At 37.6% G+C, this 19,616-nt stretch overlaps 3 protein-coding genes across 3 annotated transcripts; 1 reads left to right on the top strand and 2 right to left on the bottom strand.

Moving 5' to 3' along the window:
- Positions 1–4,553: 4,553 nt before the first annotated feature.
- tdp2 (tyrosyl-DNA phosphodiesterase 2) lies at positions 4,554–9,632 on the bottom strand. Its single transcript, XM_015379617.1, has 7 exons — positions 9,373–9,632; positions 9,089–9,210; positions 8,855–9,001; positions 6,432–6,523; positions 5,469–5,587; positions 5,084–5,254; positions 4,554–5,001 (listed from the first exon to the last, which is right to left on the bottom strand). Exons 1-7 carry the CDS (start codon positions 9,517–9,519, stop codon positions 4,720–4,722), a joined length of 1,080 nt encoding a protein of 359 aa, XP_015235103.1. The 5' UTR covers positions 9,520–9,632; the 3' UTR covers positions 4,554–4,719.
- Positions 9,633–10,701: 1,069 nt separating this feature from the next.
- acot13 (acyl-CoA thioesterase 13) lies at positions 10,702–11,846 on the top strand. Its single transcript, XM_015379622.1, has 3 exons — positions 10,702–10,861; positions 10,939–11,123; positions 11,588–11,846. Exons 1-3 carry the CDS (start codon positions 10,778–10,780, stop codon positions 11,745–11,747), a joined length of 429 nt encoding a protein of 142 aa, XP_015235108.1. The 5' UTR covers positions 10,702–10,777; the 3' UTR covers positions 11,748–11,846.
- Positions 11,847–11,922: 76 nt separating this feature from the next.
- LOC107087843 (chromosome unknown open reading frame, human C6orf62) lies at positions 11,923–19,104 on the bottom strand. The gene is made up of 5 exons (XM_015379630.1): positions 17,542–19,104; positions 16,742–16,918; positions 16,523–16,648; positions 13,353–13,487; positions 11,923–13,263 (listed from the first exon to the last, which is right to left on the bottom strand). The coding sequence occupies exons 1-5, from the start codon at positions 17,668–17,670 to the stop codon at positions 13,138–13,140; spliced, it is 693 nt and encodes a 230-aa protein (XP_015235116.1). The 5' UTR covers positions 17,671–19,104; the 3' UTR covers positions 11,923–13,137.
- Between the last annotated feature and the right edge of the window lie 512 nt (positions 19,105–19,616).

Here is a 19,616-nt window from a genome sequence, read left to right on the forward strand (position 1 = left end):
TATATATATATATATATATATATATATATATATATATATATATCTCATACACCTGAATTTCGGTTTTTGAATAAATTACTTAAGTGAAACTTTACCTGTAAGCTGTACCTGTAAATAGTTTTTGTCTAATGTTCCCAAATCAGTGCAATAGTTCATAAAAGATTAATGAAAGGACATGAATGTCATATTCAGTGTTGAAACCAAACTAATCATGCTTAAAAAGTATCCCTAACCTAAGTCAGATTTTCCTTTAGGTTTTAAACTATTAATAAACTGAAATAGAATAATTATTTTTCTGAACCATTAATAAGTAAAACCGCTAACTTTATTTAGCTACTTGATGAACCAGATTTCTTTGCACAGTCTCCTGAAGCTGACCAATATTTTCTTAAAGGGTTGTTTAACTTGGAAGGTGTTTGGTTGATCTAAAGTCTCAGAAGCTGACAATCAAACAAAATGTGGACACTATGATGAATGTGATGCTATGTGTTGGTTTGTTTTTACACTTCTTATGATGCTGCTCCTCAGACATAGTCTGGTTGAGGAATTAAAAAGGGCTTTTACCTAATATCCATTTAGAATCACAGGAAAATGATCCTGGCAGATCTTGTTTATTTTCCCCATTCTTATTTTTTATTTTTTTTTTCAAACTTTCTGCTAAAATCCAGAATCGTTTGTCCAAAAAACATTCCATATGGTCAATCCTATAATTAACTGTTATTTTCCCTATTTTTGCATTTTTTTTCCTGTTTGAATTTAGCAATAATATTTGACAGTAAAAAGCAAAAAAAAACAAAAGGAATAAAAACATGTAACTAATATGACAAGCCAAGTGTCTGGAACTGTTCAGTCCTGCTGTTGAAAATGTTTAAAATGTCACGTCAGAGTTGTTAGTTGATCTGTATTTAACATGTTTGTGTTTAACCTGCCTTTTACCTCCTGCTGCCTCTGATGTTCTGTTAAGGGAGCAAACAAAATGCGACAGTTTGTTGCACTTTGTTTGGAGAATCCCTGAAACTAAAGATGATGAACTTCTCACTGCTGTTGCATGAACATCTTTAAGCTCAGTCTGGAACATTTGGGGCTAACTAAAGAGGATATTTTTAAACCATTCTGTTAGAAAAGCATGTGTCCCCAAAACTATAATGGGATTCAAGAGGTAAAGGTGTGTTTTTAAAACACATTGGATTGTGGGAGGATGTTTTTTGGGAATTGGTTTTGTTCTTCCTAGCCGGGCTCTACTTAACTTAGATATAGTTATGCAACAACTGATTCCTGAGGGAAGTATATTTCATAGAGAACCACAGAGGACCCGAGTCTACACACCTGGGCTGTCCCAGAGGGCAGCTGGGTGGCTAACAGAACAAGACGAGGGTCTGGTTTGGTGCTATGAAATGCAATACTTCCCCATTTGTATCAAGTGCATTACACATATGCTGTATTTTTAATACAGAGTTTTACAGTGCATAAATGCTATTTATCACTGTACAAAGCTTGTTCAGTGTTATTTATGAAAGAGAAAATAAAACTTGACAGACTTTGTTATATCTGTGTTTGCTTTTCCGTCCTTTTTTCACGTGTGAATTTAAAGTCCAGATTTCACCAAACCTGAAGTTTGAAAATCAGCCTGCTTTAAATCCGCTTAAATTTCCAACTTTTTCAGACCCTAAATATTTATGACTTAATAAATCAATTAATCATAGCCTTATAATTAGTAATAATAAATATTCAAGAAATAAATATTACATTTTCAAGCGACCTTTGTTTCATAAATTATTTCCAGGCAATGTATTATACTTTATAAAATATAAGTATATTTTGATAAATTTTGTACAAAATATATGTATTTATATATAACAACACAGCTCTCTCTCGATATAAATACACTATTTAATGTAGTATTGAATAAATAAATCAATTTATTCATCTTAAGACGCACAATATTAATGTAAAATTTGATTTTTAAAGCATGAAACTATACTATATACTCAGAAATACATATATAAACATGAAAACTATATATATATATAATATATAGTATAAAGAAATGTAAACAAATGTTTATATTGCCATATGTATTCACTGACATATGAGCTTCAGTGACATCCATTCCTAAACAATAAGGGTTCAATATCAGAGCTGGGTGGCATACCCAAGAATTGTACTTAACTCTTTATAGGGCACTCAGTGAAAGACTTTAAATATCTAAATTAAGTCATTTTCTCTTAAAATACGTGCATTTTTTTCTTAAATGAGCAGGTAAATGAGACACTTTGTAAATGGAATAAGAAAAGTTACATTTAAAATAAGGGGAAAAAGTGCAGTCTCCTATTTCAAGAGCATAATATCAAATAACTTGATTTAAAGGATAAAAATGATTCTTCCACTGGGAGATTTACTTATTTACCTACTCAAATTAAGGGTAAACACACATATTGAGACACATTCACACACATTTAGAGAACATTTGTAGAGTGTGATAGGAAAAGAGAACAACACACCATAATATCTGTAACACAAAAAAAAAATAGAGATATTTGAGAGCAAAAAAAAAAATCAAAATACAATAACAACAAAAAACAACAACCCGCAAGAAAATAAGAAAAAAAACAAAAGTGCTTCTATAAGAAATTCATTCAGGTTATGTTCCTTAAATTTGGTCTTCAGCAACAAATAAAATTGTGTTTCTTGTTTGTTTTTAAATAGTAAACTTCTTTTATTACTACTGAAAGTTCTCTATTTATCCTCATCCCTGTGCAATATATGCTCTTAGTTTCTGATTTTTCTTTTAACGATGCAAACATCTCCAGCACTGTCAGAACTAATAATAACAATAATAATAGTGGCTTGTGGGTCAGTTTGTCGTAGTGATTTTGCAGTTAAGCACTGATGGGTGCAGTTAGGGTGCTGTAGACTGGAGCACTACTTAAGGATGTGACAACATGTGTGTAGAGGGGGAGATTAATGTGTGTGGTGAACACTTTGGATTGGCCAAGGGATGTGAATCTCAGACTATAGATATATAGACTATAGATGTTCCAGAGACCATTCACACAGAAATAAATCTTCTCCTTGCCTGAAATGCTGCAGATTGCTATAGCACCGACTCTTCTCACTATCTGCTGATCTCCTCTGGACTGGGGTCAGATCTGAGTCAGATCCATCATCATCTAACGCTGCACAAAGGACAAAGCATGTCCCAGAGGGTCCCCATTAGCAGAAACTCTTCAGGACAGATCTAAGTATATTCAATGTGACGGGGCTCCTAAAAGGAGCTGCAGCCATCACTGAGGGCTCAGCTCCTAAAATATATGTGAGCCTGATGGTTCTGGATGGGACAAGGAGTGAAATGATAAAAGAGGCTGAAGGGAGAAAGTGAGATAATGTTGGAGCACATCATTCCAGCCTTCTGGGTGTAAAACTTATGGTGCTTTTGTGGAGCAGGAAGACAGAAAGATAAATCACATGACTGGTGTCTCCATATGTGAGCTGCTCGTGATCTCTCAGAGTTAAAGGCTGTGCACACAGCTGTGAAAGCTTTTCTACCTTAATCAGGATAAAATCCTTCTGAACTTCTGCTGACTTTGTGTGTTTTTAGAACAAAATGTGCCATTTACATGAAGGGAAATGCACCACAAAGCCAGAAAATCACAAATTGTTCCAGTTTGCCTTAAAAAACAAGGCAAAACACATTAAGCCACAATTACAGCAGATGCTTATGTTTTAGTGTGCACAGAGGGATTTTATTGTAGTGTCCTTGTACGGAAACCAGGAAGAGAAACAAGAGGGCATGATGCTACCAGAGAGTCAATTCGGTGTGTTCTGCTTATGTCAGTCTTTTCACTCTGTTAAAAAAAAAATGTTGACCTTTTTCCTTACCTATGTCTTCTTTTGACTGATTTATGTAACACTTCAAAGTTTAATATCATGAACTTTAGGGGAAAAGTGATCCAAATCAGACAGGCTGTCTGTGAAAAAGTGAAGTTGCACAAACCAGATCAGTGGTTCTAGATGGCAGCTGTGGGGGATTGGTCTAAAAATATTGGTTTTCAACCAATCATGTTTTATCAAGGGCCCAGATTGTTGGTTTTTAACCAATAAATTAGTTTGGGTTGTTCTCTTTTAATTAAAAATAGAAGAAAAAAAACAGAATTTGTTTTCTCCCTGCTTTATCTTTTATATTACCAACCTATTTTGCTCCCAGTTAAGTTTCATCCCAGTTAAAGTCCTTAAAGCTCATCTGAACTCCCATTCAAGCTAAATCTGGTTCCATTAACCCTTCAAATTTTCCAGGACTTTTACTTTTTTAAAGCTCTGCAATTTATTGCTGCCATCTAGTGGTAGTATTCAATAACTACTTATGTTTAAAAAACGATGCACCATGTCAGAAAACAGATGCAGTTATTTTTTGTCTCTGTGTTTTTATTCATGTTTGATGTATTTATTAATTTTTGTTTGATGCTGCAACCTTTATCATTAGATGATCACGTGAAAAGCCTCAGGCTTCCGTCAGAGACGTACGATTTAGTTGTGATAAAAATTTTAACCTCAGCTGGAGTTTCCAAACAGCTTTAAAGTTTATTAGCTTCTTTTAAAACAATTAAGAGATAAACGTAATCACATAAAGACCAGATAATAACAAGCAGCATAAGGTCAGGAAACAGAAAAAAAAGATCAGGGTAAGAGATCTAAAGCAGCTTCCAGCTGTTTACAGCATCTCTATGCTGCAGCGAAGCTACAGTAAATGCCCCAGTGATCACTGGTGTAGCGGCCACAGTCCAGCTTCTCCAGTCCGATTAGGGCCATGTGATCCGGTGCCAGACATGGGATTCCTTCCTTGGAAGCTGGCCGGAAGTAGATGCGGTCGAAGCGACAGCGGCTGACGAAAGGAACGGTCTTGTTGGTGTTGGCTTTGGTGTCCCATGTGTAGCGGCAGTGCTCCTGCTTGCCCAGTCGCTCCCACACGTCGCAGACGCTAGAGGGGAGGCCCACTTTGGCCACCTGGAAAAACCATGAACAAACAACCGGTTTTATAAAACGGGTTGAAACAGAAATCAGCTCAGTGCAGCAAGGAAACGCTGACCTCAGTGTCCCTCAGATTGGTGTCGCCTCCAAACAGGACGGTGACATCATCAGGAGCAGCCTTCATCCTCTCCATCACCATCCGCAGCTGTTTCATCCGCTCCTGGGCATGGCCTTTACAGCTTTCAAGGTGGGATGTCATTAAGCACAGCTTCTGACCTTTAAAGGTCACCTGTTTTATTTAAATCAGAGTGGATGGGAAAATGGAAGCAGATAAATACACCACAATAAAGGAAGGAAAGAAAACTGTGTGTCTTTCCATTTTCCTAGGTACCTCATCCTGTAGGTCCATCACATAATGAGTTGGTGTAACATGACAAAATGTGTGAAAAAAAATATATACTCCATCACAGTAACATTCTGGTAGCTTAAATGAAAGCAAATACCTGAGCTACAAGCAGATTCCTCATCATCTGTGTGGAAGGATAAACTACGATCTCACTCTCCAAGAACTTTACTCGAGATTTCTTCAGCATCATTCCTGTGAAGTAGCCATCTTCACCACCTCCAAAAAGATATCAGAAAACTTGTAAGTATACCTAACGTATTCATAAGTGGGACTGTGTAGTCGACATGTTAGAGTGGGACTCTGTGGGGAAATGTTTTCTGCAGAGGAGAGCAGTCAGTACTAACACAGCTTGGAGGAAAATGGAAGAAATTCCATCAAGCAGAGAAGTTAAGGAGTAAAACATGAGCACATTTTTAGCTAAACTTGCATCTTTTTACTTTGGCAAAAAAAAGCATTTTTAAATACAGTTAATTAGCTTACAGTATTTCAAGTCACTTCCTCATTAGCCCATCTGTTCCTAGCTGGAAAATACACCTATTTTTCCTTTTAACAAAAGATCATTGTGTGTGTGTGTATGTATATATATATATATATATATATATATCTCAATTATTTTTTCGATTAATAATTGGATAGAAAAAAGGTTCCTTAAAGAAGAGTTCTTGTGAAATTAAACAAAGTAGAACTAAATCTTTTCCACTTGAGGAGTTCTAGATAGAGCATATTGATAGACGAACATGTCTTTTTAATTTTAAATGCAAAATGTTTTTTGTTTTTTTTTAAACAATGTTGGTGTAATTACCGCTCTAAGTGGGTCGCTCTGTGAGCTAAAGGCATGTTTTAGTCTCTATACTCCAGTTTACTATTAATCATTTTCTAAATTACTTGAAGATTATTTCAATAATCGATTATTTATATATATGGATATATATATATTTATATGAATCCATTATGTGTATACATAAATAATGGATTCAGAAGAAAAAGTAATAAGCGAAACTAATTATTTTTTTCTTCTGCAGCATGAATTCATTCAGATAAAAGCCTCTTAGAGCCATACCTTCAATGATGAGGTAGCTGACAGCTCGTTTCTTCAAATACTGCACATACTGTGGAATGAGTTCCTGCAGGAATACCACATCAGGGGTGTACCTATGCAAGTAGACGGAAATATAAAGGTTAAGTGAGAAAATGTTCATGCTTTACTGTATTTATTGACTACATCATTACATTTAAGGAATGTCGTACAAGCCCTGAATAAAATGATTGAATCTACCGATTTAAATCTGCTCCTCCAGACGACCTCACCTTGCTAACCTACTTTGGAATGTAAGGTCTATGAGCCCTGTAGATTCAGGGCTACTCATTTCAAACAGCAGAGGCTCTCCATTTGGTTCGACTAGATTTCCTTCTTCTTTTTTTTTTTTTTTTTACAGAATACTGATAATCTCTCTTCAGCCCTTTAGGCAGCAGTAACACATTTAAAGTAAAGTAAAGCAACCGTGGACACTTAAAGTTCATGAAAACCTGGAGTGAAACATCTACATGCTTGTAGTTGGCATAGATTGAACATGGTGACGGCATTATTTCCTGGGGATACTTTCTAGGAGCAGAAAGGGAAACTGGTTAGTCATGGGAAAGCTGGATGGGGATTTTTAAATTAGAGCTTTTCATATTTGCATGCTTAGCACATCAGTTGGCAATACATTGTAGTTGGTATGATCACATATTCATTCTTTCTATCCCTTTTGCAAGAGTTAACCTGCATGTGTTTTACAATTATAAATATAAACTAAACTCTTAATATGTGTAAGGAATTAAGAATTAAAAGTTATATTCAGCTGTAATTAGCAGAAAGGAAAAACGGATGAGGTTTGAAGCAAAAATCATGGACACTGGGGAAATAAAATTATTAGAGCTAATTGATGAAATCATTCTTCTACTACTTTAAAAAGTGGTCCACTAAACCTGTTAATAGTAATGGAGTAAAACAACACTTAAGCTAAACATATTGGATAGTGTGAAGAGTAATAACTGATGTGAACTACTAAGTAATTTTCCAAATGATTAAATAATATTTCGTGGGGATTATTGCATTTAACGAGATGTTTTCTTTTCATATTCCTTAAATTAATACCAAAACATCACTGTGGCAGTTAGAGGGTAAACATTTAAGAGTCGGAGTTTGTGGTTAAACCTTAAGATTGCTGTTCACAAGCCAAAACCAGCCAACATATAAAGGATCTGGATCAGTCTCACTCAGTTGACAAAGATCCTGGTGGCAAGCTTGCAAAAGCAATGGCTTCAAAAGTTGGCTCTAAGAGTTACTGACTTAGGGTAAGGGTGAACCGTTTGGCACAATGACGTTTTATTGCATCCCATTTGTTGTTTTCTTTCAAATTAAATACTAAATTTGCAAAAATGTTCTTGAAATTTTTGACATATCTAAAAAAACAAAAAAAACATGTTAATCTCAGGTTGCTAGGCAACAGAAAAAATATTCTTCTCAATGCATGGTTTCTACAGGAATGAGTAACTCTAATTCAATGCTTTTTAACGCTCTTAGAAATAATTTTAATGCCATCAAAAGGTACCCATGACTTTTATATATACATGTATAAAACAAGGCAAAATCCTGCATCATCTTTACCATCGACAGGCTGCAGCCATGTCCCTAATTCCTAATTTTCCAGACACTTGTTTCGTTCTCTAGCTTTTTCTCCGCCTAGAGCTTCTTTTTCGGAAAACACGGCTTTACGGTTGACAGGAAGCAGTTCCGTGCAAAAATGCAGAAGCAGTTAAATCTGATATATCTGATGAAATTGTTTTTTTAAATAAAGCACTTTAAATGCCACAATAATCACATTTAATGAATTTTAATGCCAATTAAGGCCTTAATTAAAAAAATTATTATTCAATTACTTTTAATGATTTTTAATGACCCGCGGAAACCCTGTAATGTGAAGGACGTGGCCATGTACGCATCTAATCAACCTCATGGTCTTTATTTGTAAAAACACACTTACTGCATTTAAATGCCTTGACTAAGAGCAAAAAAAGAACCAAAATCAAATGTATTGTTGGTGTTTACTAGTATGGTGAATAAAACTGATTCTTATCCTATTTTGGGGGAAACATGTCTGTCTATATATGTGCAAAGCCGGTAGAGATGCTCCTCAAATGATATGCAGACAAAAAAAATGAAATTCTAAAAGGCATTTAGTCAGGAAGCTAGCCAGGAATGCATGCCACATTTGGTACAAAAAATAAATTACCGGTAACTAAAATCATATAACATTACATTTTCATTCTATAACTAAACTGTATGTTGATATATCACATAAAAAATAAACTGTGTAGCTAAATGTGAAATATTCATTGGATATAAATAGTTTGGCAGAATGTTATTTTTTAATCTCTCCAACTCTTATGATGAGTTGGATCCAGTCAGTGACTCATAGCTTTAAGGCTGGAGTTACTTACAAGACTAAATATGAACAGAGGCTTCTAGCACGCTCTGCCAGATTGTCTGTGTCCAGTCCATCTACGTTCCAGGAGATCAGGGACAGTTTTTCATTTTCTTCATCCGATGGTTTTCGTGCAGCTGGACTCTCTCCAGTTAAATCGATGCTGGAAATGTTTTCAGAGATTGGAATAACTGCATTAAACTTAAATCCACCAGAATTAGAAACTATGTGGCGAAAAGAGTTGACTTACCACTCCTTAGGAGATTCTTTCTGGACCTTTTGCTTCTTTTTTTGAGGGATGCTGTCACTCTCCTCAAAGTCCTCTTCAAATATTCTCTCCATGTCTGCTTCAAAGAATGAGTTTATAGCCCTCTGTAAAAATATATACAGAAAAAAACAAACCTAGTTATAAATTTATGGTGTAAATTAAACCTTTCCAGTTGAATCTGTAGGTATTAGGTTATAGTTTTTCTCCCCACCCACATGCGGTGACCAAATCAATCAAATGGGCAGCAGCTGTTGCCTCTGACTAACCTCCATCTCCCAGTCATTCTCAGCCAGGTAGCATTGAGCCACGGCGCTATCAGTTCCCGTTATGGCAGCGAACTCCTCGCAGAGTCCACTCCTGCTTTTTTCCACATCAGACACAGACGGCGTGTCCGTGTTTGATGTAGAAGCCATTGCTGTCGCAGCAAGAGCTTTAATAAGTGGACGATAGAGAAGAATATGAACTACTAAACCATTTTCGCTCCTTGTTTGAAAACCAGCCCGGGTACGTGTAACAGTGAAATACCTCCGGCGCTGTGCAAAGTTTCGTTCTTCTTCTTCTTGTGAGGTTTTATGGCGGTTTGCAAACTAGTGAAAAGTGCATTACCGCCACCAACTGATAAGGAGTTAAGCAAGGAAACGGGAAACAACTCTCCCCAGAAAACAAAAAAACTGTTTAACTTAACCCAACATAATCAATACTCAGCGTTCTCGAGCACCTCGGTCTTCTAGCTGGTCCATCTTCACGAGTTTTTTTCCCGTAATTTCGGTCATAAAAACAAAACAAGCCGGCTTCCTGTCTGTGGCACTGTCTGAGCTCACCTACAATTTGGGAGAGGTGCAGCAGAGTGTCTGTGGAGGGGGCGGGGATGTCTTGTTGTTCACTGCGACACCTATGCAGACAACCTAGATTCCAAGTATAAATAAACCTTTAGAAGGGAAAAATAATGGTAGGGTTGGCCACAGCAGTGGCCAAGGAATGGCTAAGGGTGACCATGGCCACCCATGGCCCCCCATTTAGCTCCACCCCTGCACTCTGGATCCCTGAGCAGAACCCTTAACCCCATACCGCTCCCAGGGCGATGCACAATGGCAGCCCACTGCTCCACAAGGGGGATGGGTTAAATGCAGAGACTTCATTTTGTTGCTTTGTAGTTGACAATGTAATGACAAAGTTAAAATTGAATTATCTTGAAGATTTAAAGGGAATAAAAGGCTTCTTTTTGGTCTGGTCAGATAATCCAGAAAGAGTTTTTGGGGTTACCAGCTGATAACTGCAGTCAGTTTCCATAATGTTATGACTGATTACAGTGATTGGCTGATCACAGTTTTGTGACTCATTTTCTCATTGGTTTTAATCTAGATATACTTTTGAAATGACTTGAATGCACCATAGAGTGAGAATGGAGCAATAAATCTCAGTGTAGAGGCGCAGCGGTTCAGGAAATTAGATCTAAACGAAAAAAATATACATACTTAAGAGTGACAAACATAGAGAGTAAACATACAGAAATGTATATCAATAAGTAGAAATATCAGTGCTGTTTTTTTTTTTCCCCTATCATCCTGCGCTACTTTTGACTCAGGTTCTACCCGGAAGATTTATAAAACGTAACAACTTCCTGTGGGGAAAAAACAACTTTGACATTGGCCTTATTTTTAACCGTCAAACATGGGTTCACTTACTTTAAACTCTTTAAAACAATTAATGAGAGCGATGGTTGACAACCCGGGATTTGACAGAGTCTTGAGTAAGGTAAATTTAAAACCGAAATGTCCAAACTGAGCTCTGAAGGTTTGTGTTTTCAAACCGTGGATGTTTGTTGTCTGCAGGTGGATGTTGTGTCTGCGAGTCCCGGGAAGGTGGTGTGTGAGATGCGGGTGGATGAGGAGCACACTAACCGAGGAGGGACGATGCACGGCGGGATGACAGCCACCCTGGTAGACGTCATTTCCACCATGGCCATTATGTACAGCGACAGAGGAGCCCCAGGGGTCAGCGTGGACATGAATATAACGTAAGTTAATATATGCTTCAGTAATTTATTATTTTCCAGACATACCCCAATGCATTATCAATTGACGTTTTCTGCATTCATTAAAATAAAGCTTTTGGCCCCTTTTATTATGGTACCACAAAAAAAGTGCATCTAGTCAATAGGCTGATGGTAACTCTGGGGAGCTTATGGAGAAAATGTGAAAAAGTTCAAAGGGGTGTGAATACTTATTCTGAGATCTATGTAGGCAAAACCTCTGTAGCTGATTTGCTACAAATGTCCACTTTATAGCCCTACATGTGTTCTGATGTGTGCAACATTTAATATGCATTATTTAGTTGACATGTCTATAAAATATATTTAAACTGATTTTGTACCTTTTCCTTTTTAAAACATTGGTATTTTGTTGCTGTTAAACTAAATTCAAATTTATAGCGAGAATTATAAAGCATTAATGTGGGTGTACAAATGTCACTATGTTCCAGATACATGAATGCTGCCAAGATGGGGGAAGACGTGCTCATCACTGCACAAGTCCTGAAGCAGGGGAGAACGCTGGCATTTGCAACTGTAGATCTCACCAGCAAAGCCACAGGGAAGCTTATTGCACAAGGAAGACATACAAAACACCTCGGCAGCAGCTAGGGCGTCCCTCCTAGTGGACGTTGTACAATATGCATTAAAAATGTGGGATTCTTAAAGTGGAGACGTTTGCAGAAAAAGGTTCTGCCTTTACTTTCACAACTTTTGAGTATTGTTGTTAGGAACATGGAGCATTGGATGTTTCTTGTACATGCAATAAAGCCAGCTGGACAAAGAGTCGGTGTTTCAGACTTTGCACTGTATTGAGATATGCTCAGCAGTAAAGATTAGAGAACAGAAAAATCAAAACCCCAAAATGACATGCCTTAAACGCCTTTCCAACTAAAACACATTGAATCAGGAAGGAGCAGAAACTTAACAGAGAACTTCATAAGTCTTCAAAACAGCAAACACTTCAAAACTCAGTTTTAATTCAAAGAAGCTTGGCAGATTTTTTTTTTAAATTTTTTCTTTAGTAGATCAAATTTAAACAGAAATTTGTTAGGTTTTTATTTGTTACGTTTATTACGATCAAATCTGTTACCATTGCAGTTAGTCACCAACCCACATCCCTCAAACGAAGCATAAAAACTGATTTCAGTAGCTTAAATGAAATAGTGCATGAATGAGAAATCAAATTTGACAACATACCAACCTGTCTCAACTTTTTGCTCAACGCCTTTTGAGATATTCAAGATTTTTAATCAAAGGCCTGTTTAGTAATGTTTCTGAGAAAAGAAAATTACAAAACACATTTTTAAGTCCAGCAAAAAAGAAAAGAAAAAACTAAGGCAGTTTATAAGAAGCGATACCTACACCGTATGATTTGACAAACACTGTGGCTCTTGTTATCTTTGCCAATACAGGTGTTTTTAAAACCTGCTCATGCCTATCCTGGGCAAAAAAAAAGGTCTAAACTTGTTTTAGAAGCCCTAGTTACATTACAAAACAAGCGTTAACAATCCTTCCTTATCATATCAAGGATATAAGGCATGTCCATCGTAACAACCATGACTTGTGTGTTGTTTGTTCCAGTTTAGATGCAACATAAAGAGTTCATTCAGTGACCAATGCTGTTGACTGTGTGGCTCCAATAGAACAACCAACCACTCAAAAATCAATGTCCGTGCAGGTTCAAATAATAATCAAAACAAAAAGAATAAAACAGGTGAGTAAGGAAAAGGGAATGAAATAAAGTAAAAAATGTCAGAGCTGATCCAAAAATGGCAGAAAGTATTGGGACACACACTGGGAAGATGGTGGGGAGTAAAGAATGGGAAGCAAATGGGCTTCAGGTCAGAGGGAGAATGAGTGGAGAACAAAAAGGGAGATCCAAGCACAAGTTCAAAGGGACAGGGAGGAGATGAGTACATCAATTTGCTTCTGAAGCCTTAGGGAAGGAAGGGAGGACGGGAAAAGGCTCGTCTCTGTGTGACTGGGTGAGCGAGAAGCCTTAATCAGGCATGTATGGGCGGAGGTGATCCTCGATGTCTCCCACACCCCAGCAGGTCAGCTGGTCCTGGGGCAAGTACAGGCACAGGCTGCACAACTTGAAAACCGTCGCCTTGGTTTTAGGAGTCTAAAAAAAACACAAGAAGTAAAATGTTGTGTTAGAACAGTGTTTTAACTTCTTAGAGCTGTTATTTCATCATGTCTGAGTAGACTGACCTGCAGATGTTGTCTGTCCATGAAGAGAAACACAGACTGAGTTGGGTTGTTCATGACCATTCCAGCTTTGTCTTTACGACCCAAGGCATGCAAGCATTGCTTCTCATAGTCTCCGTGATGAAATTCAAACTTGGCCTGTGGAAGGAAAGAACAAATCTATATTCAAAATCTAGGCAGCTGAAATATATTTTAAAGTGAAACCCGATGTTCACCTGGGTTTTCTGTCCCAGACCAAGAAAAAAAAAAAACACCCTCCAAAGTGAAAACAAACTTAGTAAAACAAATATAGTACACAAATGACAAATCCAGTTTTCTACAGAAAGTGCTATGGAAAAAAAGTCAGGCACAACAATGTGTGTACGAGTCAAGAACTGGACAGAATATTTTACTGGCTTTAGGCATGGTGGTGGCAACGTAATCCTGAGAGCTCCACTTCCCTAGTAGTAGCACTGGTCATTGTTCTGACAGAGAAACAGCCAGAAATTCTTTAACAGTATCTCAGTGGAGAGTGTGATGCTTAAAACTTTGCAAAAAACGAGTCTTCTAATGTTAAACAAAACAACAAACATCATCGGCAGGCCAATTTATCAGCCGATTTTGCCGTCTGGCTCATTTATCGACATTGGCGAAAATGTGGCTGATTTAAAAATTCTAAAACCTATTTTTGCTGAAATCAGTTGAAAGAAACTTCATCACTGCACTGATTGCACTCCATGCTGCCCCTCCCCTCAATGAGCTCTCTCTGAACGGCCTAACCCCACAAGCACACACTCACTGTTGGAGCTAGCGTAAGCATGGGAGTTGGACGGAGAGGGAGAAAGTATACACTTTAATCCATGGTAAGGTGTGATGTTGCAAAACTACACTTTAGTGCCCCAAGACATCATATGTCCCCGTGGAAACACGCTGTTAGGACGCATTAAGGAGAGCAGACGAGTTTTATATGCACCAGCTTTGGCAACGGCATTAGGATTTTAGCACTGTGTAATTATTACCTCTTTGTGAAATAAACATAATTTTAGAAGGAAAATAAAATTATCACATTGTGTCAAACAACACTTCATGCTGAAATCAGGTTTTTAGCTAGCCAACCACACAGCCTTTACTTAAAAAAAAGGACAGATTGTACGCTCCCCCCTACCCCCGGAAACTTTTCTCAAATACTTGCCAAACAAAATCTGCCAATCTGTTCTCCACCGGGCCGCCATCTTGACTTTCCCATGTAGTCTCGTGAAATCTTGTGCTAAGCTCACATCTCGCAAATCGTGAGGGTCGCATCCTATTGGCCACACGTCGGTGTGACGCAGCATGGAGGGGCGCTGTCATTGGTGTAACATTTAATATCCCTATGGACAATTTCATCGATTGGAACAAGCATGTTGCGCTGTTTGCAAACAGGTAAGTTTGAAACTTTGAATAGATTATGAAAACTCATTGAATGACTGATAACTATAGGATTATTTTGGAGAGTTTTTGTTCTTTGGGACACTACTGTCCGTTAGTGATGAGTCCATGAGGTGTCATGAAGCGTTTCGACACATCTGCAGACTGTATTGACATTGTGTCCATACTGTGTAACTGAATACTGACACCTGCTGGATATTTTAAATTCCTACAGACAAACTAAACTAAACTGACACCCATATACTTTAGCCATTGTTTGCTATAATGCTTTATTTCATATCTATGGTTTGAATGGAAAATATGTTTGATATTTTTAGATGCAATCCATAAACGTGAAAAAACAACGGGAACATTTAAGTGAACATGTGAACAAGGATGTTTGTGGACTAGGATTTATATATTTATATTTTTTTCAACATAACTGATAAGAGTTTGTGAATTTGGGTAAAATGAAGAAGGGAAAAAAAAAAAAAAGAGTAATCTCCAGCTTCCTTAAGAGCAATCAGGTAAGAAATGAGACTTGCAGAAAATTTTGTGTTAAAGATTAACATTGAATTAGTAATCACTGGTCTGTACCTGGAATTACTGGGAATCTCCAGCAATATTAATTCAAAGTAAGGTATCCAACTCTGACAGCTAACAATTCCAAGACCAGCAGGGATTATTAACCAAATTAGCCCCCCACTGCCTATTGTTCCCCCATGCAGACTATACTGGGGCAAATAAATTTAGAAGTAAATTTTTTAATTAAACACATTTTTAAAGGCTCAAACTACTGTATTTAGTTGTAATCCTGTTTGGATAGTTAAAAACCTGCAGCATGGCTACTTAAATCTAGTTTAGTAGCTTCTGTTTAGTGGAGGAGGGAACTTTTCCGTTACTTGTAAATATGACAAAGTTATATTTCTGTGGAGTTTTTGTGAAAGAATAAGATACAAAACACCTCCCATTAGCCTGTGTGTTATTACTATAAACTGTATTCAGGCACTTGTTTTTATTTTCAAATGCTCATCTGTAGAATTGAAATCTAATTAGCAAATAACACTAAATGTATATATTTACATTTCCCAGTGAGAGGGAAACAGTCAGGTGTGGAGCCACTTCATGAAGGATGTAACAGCTGTTGGATGCATAATCTGCAGTGTTAAAGTTAGTCAGGGTTCCAGCACCAGTAAGGAGAAAAAAAACCAAAACACAGATTTCAGGAAATATCCAAATCAGCACCACATAAATTAATCTTATAGTCTTATGGTGACACTGTTCAAATTAAAGTTGCATATTTTAATTCTATAGCTCTATTTTCTGTTTCTTTATCTTGAAACATATTTTTGGTTATCATGAGAATTTGAATTGGACTGTAGTTGGACAGTGCATATTTCATGTTTGTCCATGTTTCGTTTTTTTTATCTTATTTTTATATTCTGGATGATATACATCTGATATCCGCCAATATATCGGATATTGTTTTATTAAAAGCCCCAAAACTGATATTAGCCTTAAAAAAATCCCTTATTGTTTAGGCTCTTCTTTTTATATCAACACTAACGAGTCTTTAGTTGCCTGTGGGTTAGACAGCAATAGCTGTGCTTTGAGTTATTTTGAGAGTGCAAACCATTTAAAGTTTAACAAGCTATACACTACCTACATTGTTTTTAGTGTCATATTTTCAGATTCGTCACACAAAGACAGAATTCAATATTTACAAAAATGTGAGGAAGTGCATTTTTTTTAGGTGAGATGTATTTGCATAGAAACAAAGGTCAGACCTGCACAGGCCTGAAGGGCTCATCGTCAGCCCCTTTCCATCTGGAGAACAGCAGACATACAATCTTCTCAATATCATTGCGTGGCCAAAGGATAAAATCCATTTCCTGTGTGCAGCCAATCACATCCTAAAAAAAAAGTAGTAGTAGTAGTAAATGTTGTAGCAACTGTATTTTTGGTTAACACATTAATGGGGACTTTGATATATGGTTGAGTCTTACCCTTCGCATTGACTGGTATCTTGGGGCGTGCAGTTGCACGACATCTTTTTGAAGCAGCTCTATCGAACTCTCCAGGGAGTAGCTTGAATTGCGAACGCCCCGTAGGATGTTTTCTTCATAGTTGTTGGTCATCACAGGCACCACTTCAGCTACCTCAAAAAGTGCAGACTTCTTCTTCTGTGAAAAAAAAAAAGCAAGCTAATTTTAGTTTTGCACAGGAGGAACTTTGGGGAGATATTCTGGAGATGCACCAGTCAGGATTTTATGGATTAATAGATATCTCTCTAACTTTTTTTTTTTAGGTCTGACTTGCCAATTCAAGGAGGGAAGACAAGACAAGAATGGAGGACCTAAGGAGGTAAGGGCAATTGGGAATGGAGATGAAGGTTCTCAGTCAGCCAGGTCATAGTCATTCCGTAAAAATTCAAAAAATATCCACTGGACTTGGTTTTCAAGATTTGAAGACGTTTCGCCACCTCTCCAGGAAGCTTTCTCACTTCAAAATGAAAATGAGAAAAATCTTGAAAACCAAGTCCAGTGGATGTTTTTTGAATTTTTACGGAATTGGTAATGGAGGAATCAAACAAGGAATGACACATGAAGCAAAAAAGGGAAAGAATACAATTATTCATGTTTTTCTTGCATGTACATGTCCTGGAAAACCCTGAAACTAATTATGTTTCCACCAATTCCCAGTGTTATTAAAAGTAAATAAAAATCAGCTGATTTTCATTTCTGGCCAACTGACTGGTGCATCTCCGGTCTAAACACCATGGACTAATGCCAAATTGTTGACAAACCTTTTCCTTGAAAACGAAGGCTATATAGATCTTAAAGTCAAACTGATCAGCCAAAGATTCCCTTTTCTTTCGAAGCTGAGCTCGAAGACGGTTTCTTGTTTGGTTTCTTCTTGACGTTGGGTCCCCCATGGTTAGATTTTGTTGGCAGCGTCTATTCCTCTTGTGTAGTATACTTTAGTGACACTAGTTCTTTTTTTTTTGTACGCGTTTAAGGGTGGAGCTGACAATGCATCAAAACTATATCTTCTAACCTCCAGCTATGAACTTAAAAGACCAACAAATCAGAGATTAAACTACGTCATGTCAATATGTGGTTGTTTCCAAAAACAAAAAGGGCAGTTTTGAGGCAAGGAATGGTCAACAGACTAAGACTCCATCACATTGATACCTAATCAAAAACCCATGTTTTAAGATGTGGCTTTCCAGCCAAATTAGCTGTTGTTTTTTTTAACTGCCACTGAAAATGAACACAACAGATTTCAAGAAAACAGCAACTTAAATGTGGCTCTCTTTTACAAATGTTAACTTAGACTAATAGAGTCTGCTACTAAACAAAACGCATATTGGTGACTTTCCTTGTTTTATGTTCTTTGTGCTAGTGAGATTGTGAACTACAGCGATATTCTGTTAACTGGGTCATCTCAGAATCCCTGATCCATGGCTGCGGTTTTATTTTTTGTTTTGTTTCTCTGAACACAGACCGTTATAAGCGTGTCACAGGCGGACTGGGGATGCAGACGAACATGGCAGGTAGACACAGATGCCGACAGATCCAGGCACCCGGCAACATCGAAGACTACAGCGAAAGTAAACCGACATTTCCTGAACTTATGCCGTCACTCATCCGGCCCTGGGCTCGTGCTGCTGCCACAGCTGATAGTCATGATGCGGGCGTTATTTTTAGCTCACTGGCTAAGGTCTGCTAGCTAGCTAGCAAGCAAGCAAGTCAACCTAGGTATTCATTCTGACACTAACTAGTAGTGAACCTGTGATTAAAGCTACATCTTCTTTTAAGACAGACTGGCTTAACTGAGGCTCTTTATGTGTGGTCAGTCATTTTTACCACGCCTTTCTTACATTGTCTTGCTCACTGTTATTATTTAAAGACTGACTCAGGGTTCCTCTGTAGCCGTTTTTGTTTGCGCTCACTACTTCAGCTCCATAGTATTCAAATTATGTCAACGATTTTGACACATGAATCGGTTGGTAATATGTTAAAAGTGAACGCTGAGCTGCGATACAAACGTTAGCTAAACAAAATATCTCGGCCCCCCCTCTCTGTCGACGTCTGACGCGTCGAGCTAGTGCTTTCTCTTCTTTTCTTCAGTCGTCACAACCTCCGGCTCGCCCCGCCGCATGCCATGTCAAGATAAATCGACCATCCAGCGGAGATCCCCCGTTCTATCAGTCGATGTGTGGTGTGTTCTGTCTCCTGGAGGGCCCATATTTAACGACGTGCAGTCCCCGTTCGCTTTCTTTGTGTGTATGTAGGGCGGCTAATAGCAGCACATTAGCACCCGACGGCTCCTCTGCCTTCCCCCTTAAAATGGCTGCTCAGGCAGTAACAAATAACCAGTACTAATATGACGCGTGACTTCCTCTTCTTCTTTTTTTTTCATGGCGGTTATGAATGCAACTTATGTGCTCATTACCGCTATCTACTGGAATGGAGTGTGCATCGGAATTTTCTCCCACAAAAAAAAAAAAAAAAAAAAAAATTATAATAATTAAGTTAATAAATCTTATATTCTTTATATAAATTTCGTTTTCTTAAGGACTTTTATTAAATAAAAAAACATTTAGAAGTAGAAAGTTGACAAGTGACTTGACACGACGTTGATGCATTAAAAAAATAATATACGCGCCGTCCGCCATATTGTGTGTGGCAGGTTTGCGCCTGAAACAACTCCTTTGTGAAGCACTGAGTATCCCCAATTGATCGAAAATACAGAGCTTTCCCACTAACCGAGTCTCCGTTAATGAGACGTTTTATTAACAAAGAGTCAGTTCGGAAAGATTGATACAGCTTTTGCCACTCATAATATGGCAGGGCAATTCCCGTACGCAGGGAATCC

The sequence above is a fragment of the Cyprinodon variegatus genome, unplaced genomic scaffold (genome assembly GCF_000732505.1).
Source record: "Cyprinodon variegatus isolate N-32 unplaced genomic scaffold, C_variegatus-1.0 Scaffold196, whole genome shotgun sequence".
Lineage (NCBI taxonomy): Eukaryota > Metazoa > Chordata > Actinopteri > Cyprinodontiformes > Cyprinodontidae > Cyprinodon > Cyprinodon variegatus.

Coding starts and splice junctions, on each gene's coding strand:
- acot13 (XM_015379622.1), top strand. CDS start 10,778: ATGGGTTCACTTACTTTAAACTCTTTAAAACAATTAATGAGAGCGATG. Junction 10,862..10,938: donor TTGACAGAGTCTTGAGTAAG/GTAAATTTAAAA, acceptor TGTTGTCTGCAG/GTGGATGTTGTGTCTGCGAG. Junction 11,124..11,587: donor AGCGTGGACATGAATATAAC/GTAAGTTAATAT, acceptor ACTATGTTCCAG/ATACATGAATGCTGCCAAGA.
- LOC107087843 (XM_015379630.1), bottom strand. CDS start 17,670: ATGGGGGACCCAACGTCAAGAAGAAACCAAACAAGAAACCGTCTTCGA. Junction 16,649..16,741: donor GATACCAGTCAATGCGAAGG/GTAAGACTCAAC, acceptor CTTTTTTTTTAG/GATGTGATTGGCTGCACACA. Junction 13,488..16,522: donor AGCCCTTCAGGCCTGTGCAG/GTCTGACCTTTG, acceptor TTCCTTCCACAG/GCCAAGTTTGAATTTCATCA.
- tdp2 (XM_015379617.1), bottom strand. CDS start 9,519: ATGGCTTCTACATCAAACACGGACACGCCGTCTGTGTCTGATGTGGAA. Junction 9,002..9,088: donor AAAGAATCTCCTAAGGAGTG/GTAAGTCAACTC, acceptor AAACATTTCCAG/CATCGATTTAACTGGAGAGA. Junction 5,588..6,431: donor CAGCTACCTCATCATTGAAG/GTATGGCTCTAA, acceptor ATCTTTTTGGAG/GTGGTGAAGATGGCTACTTC.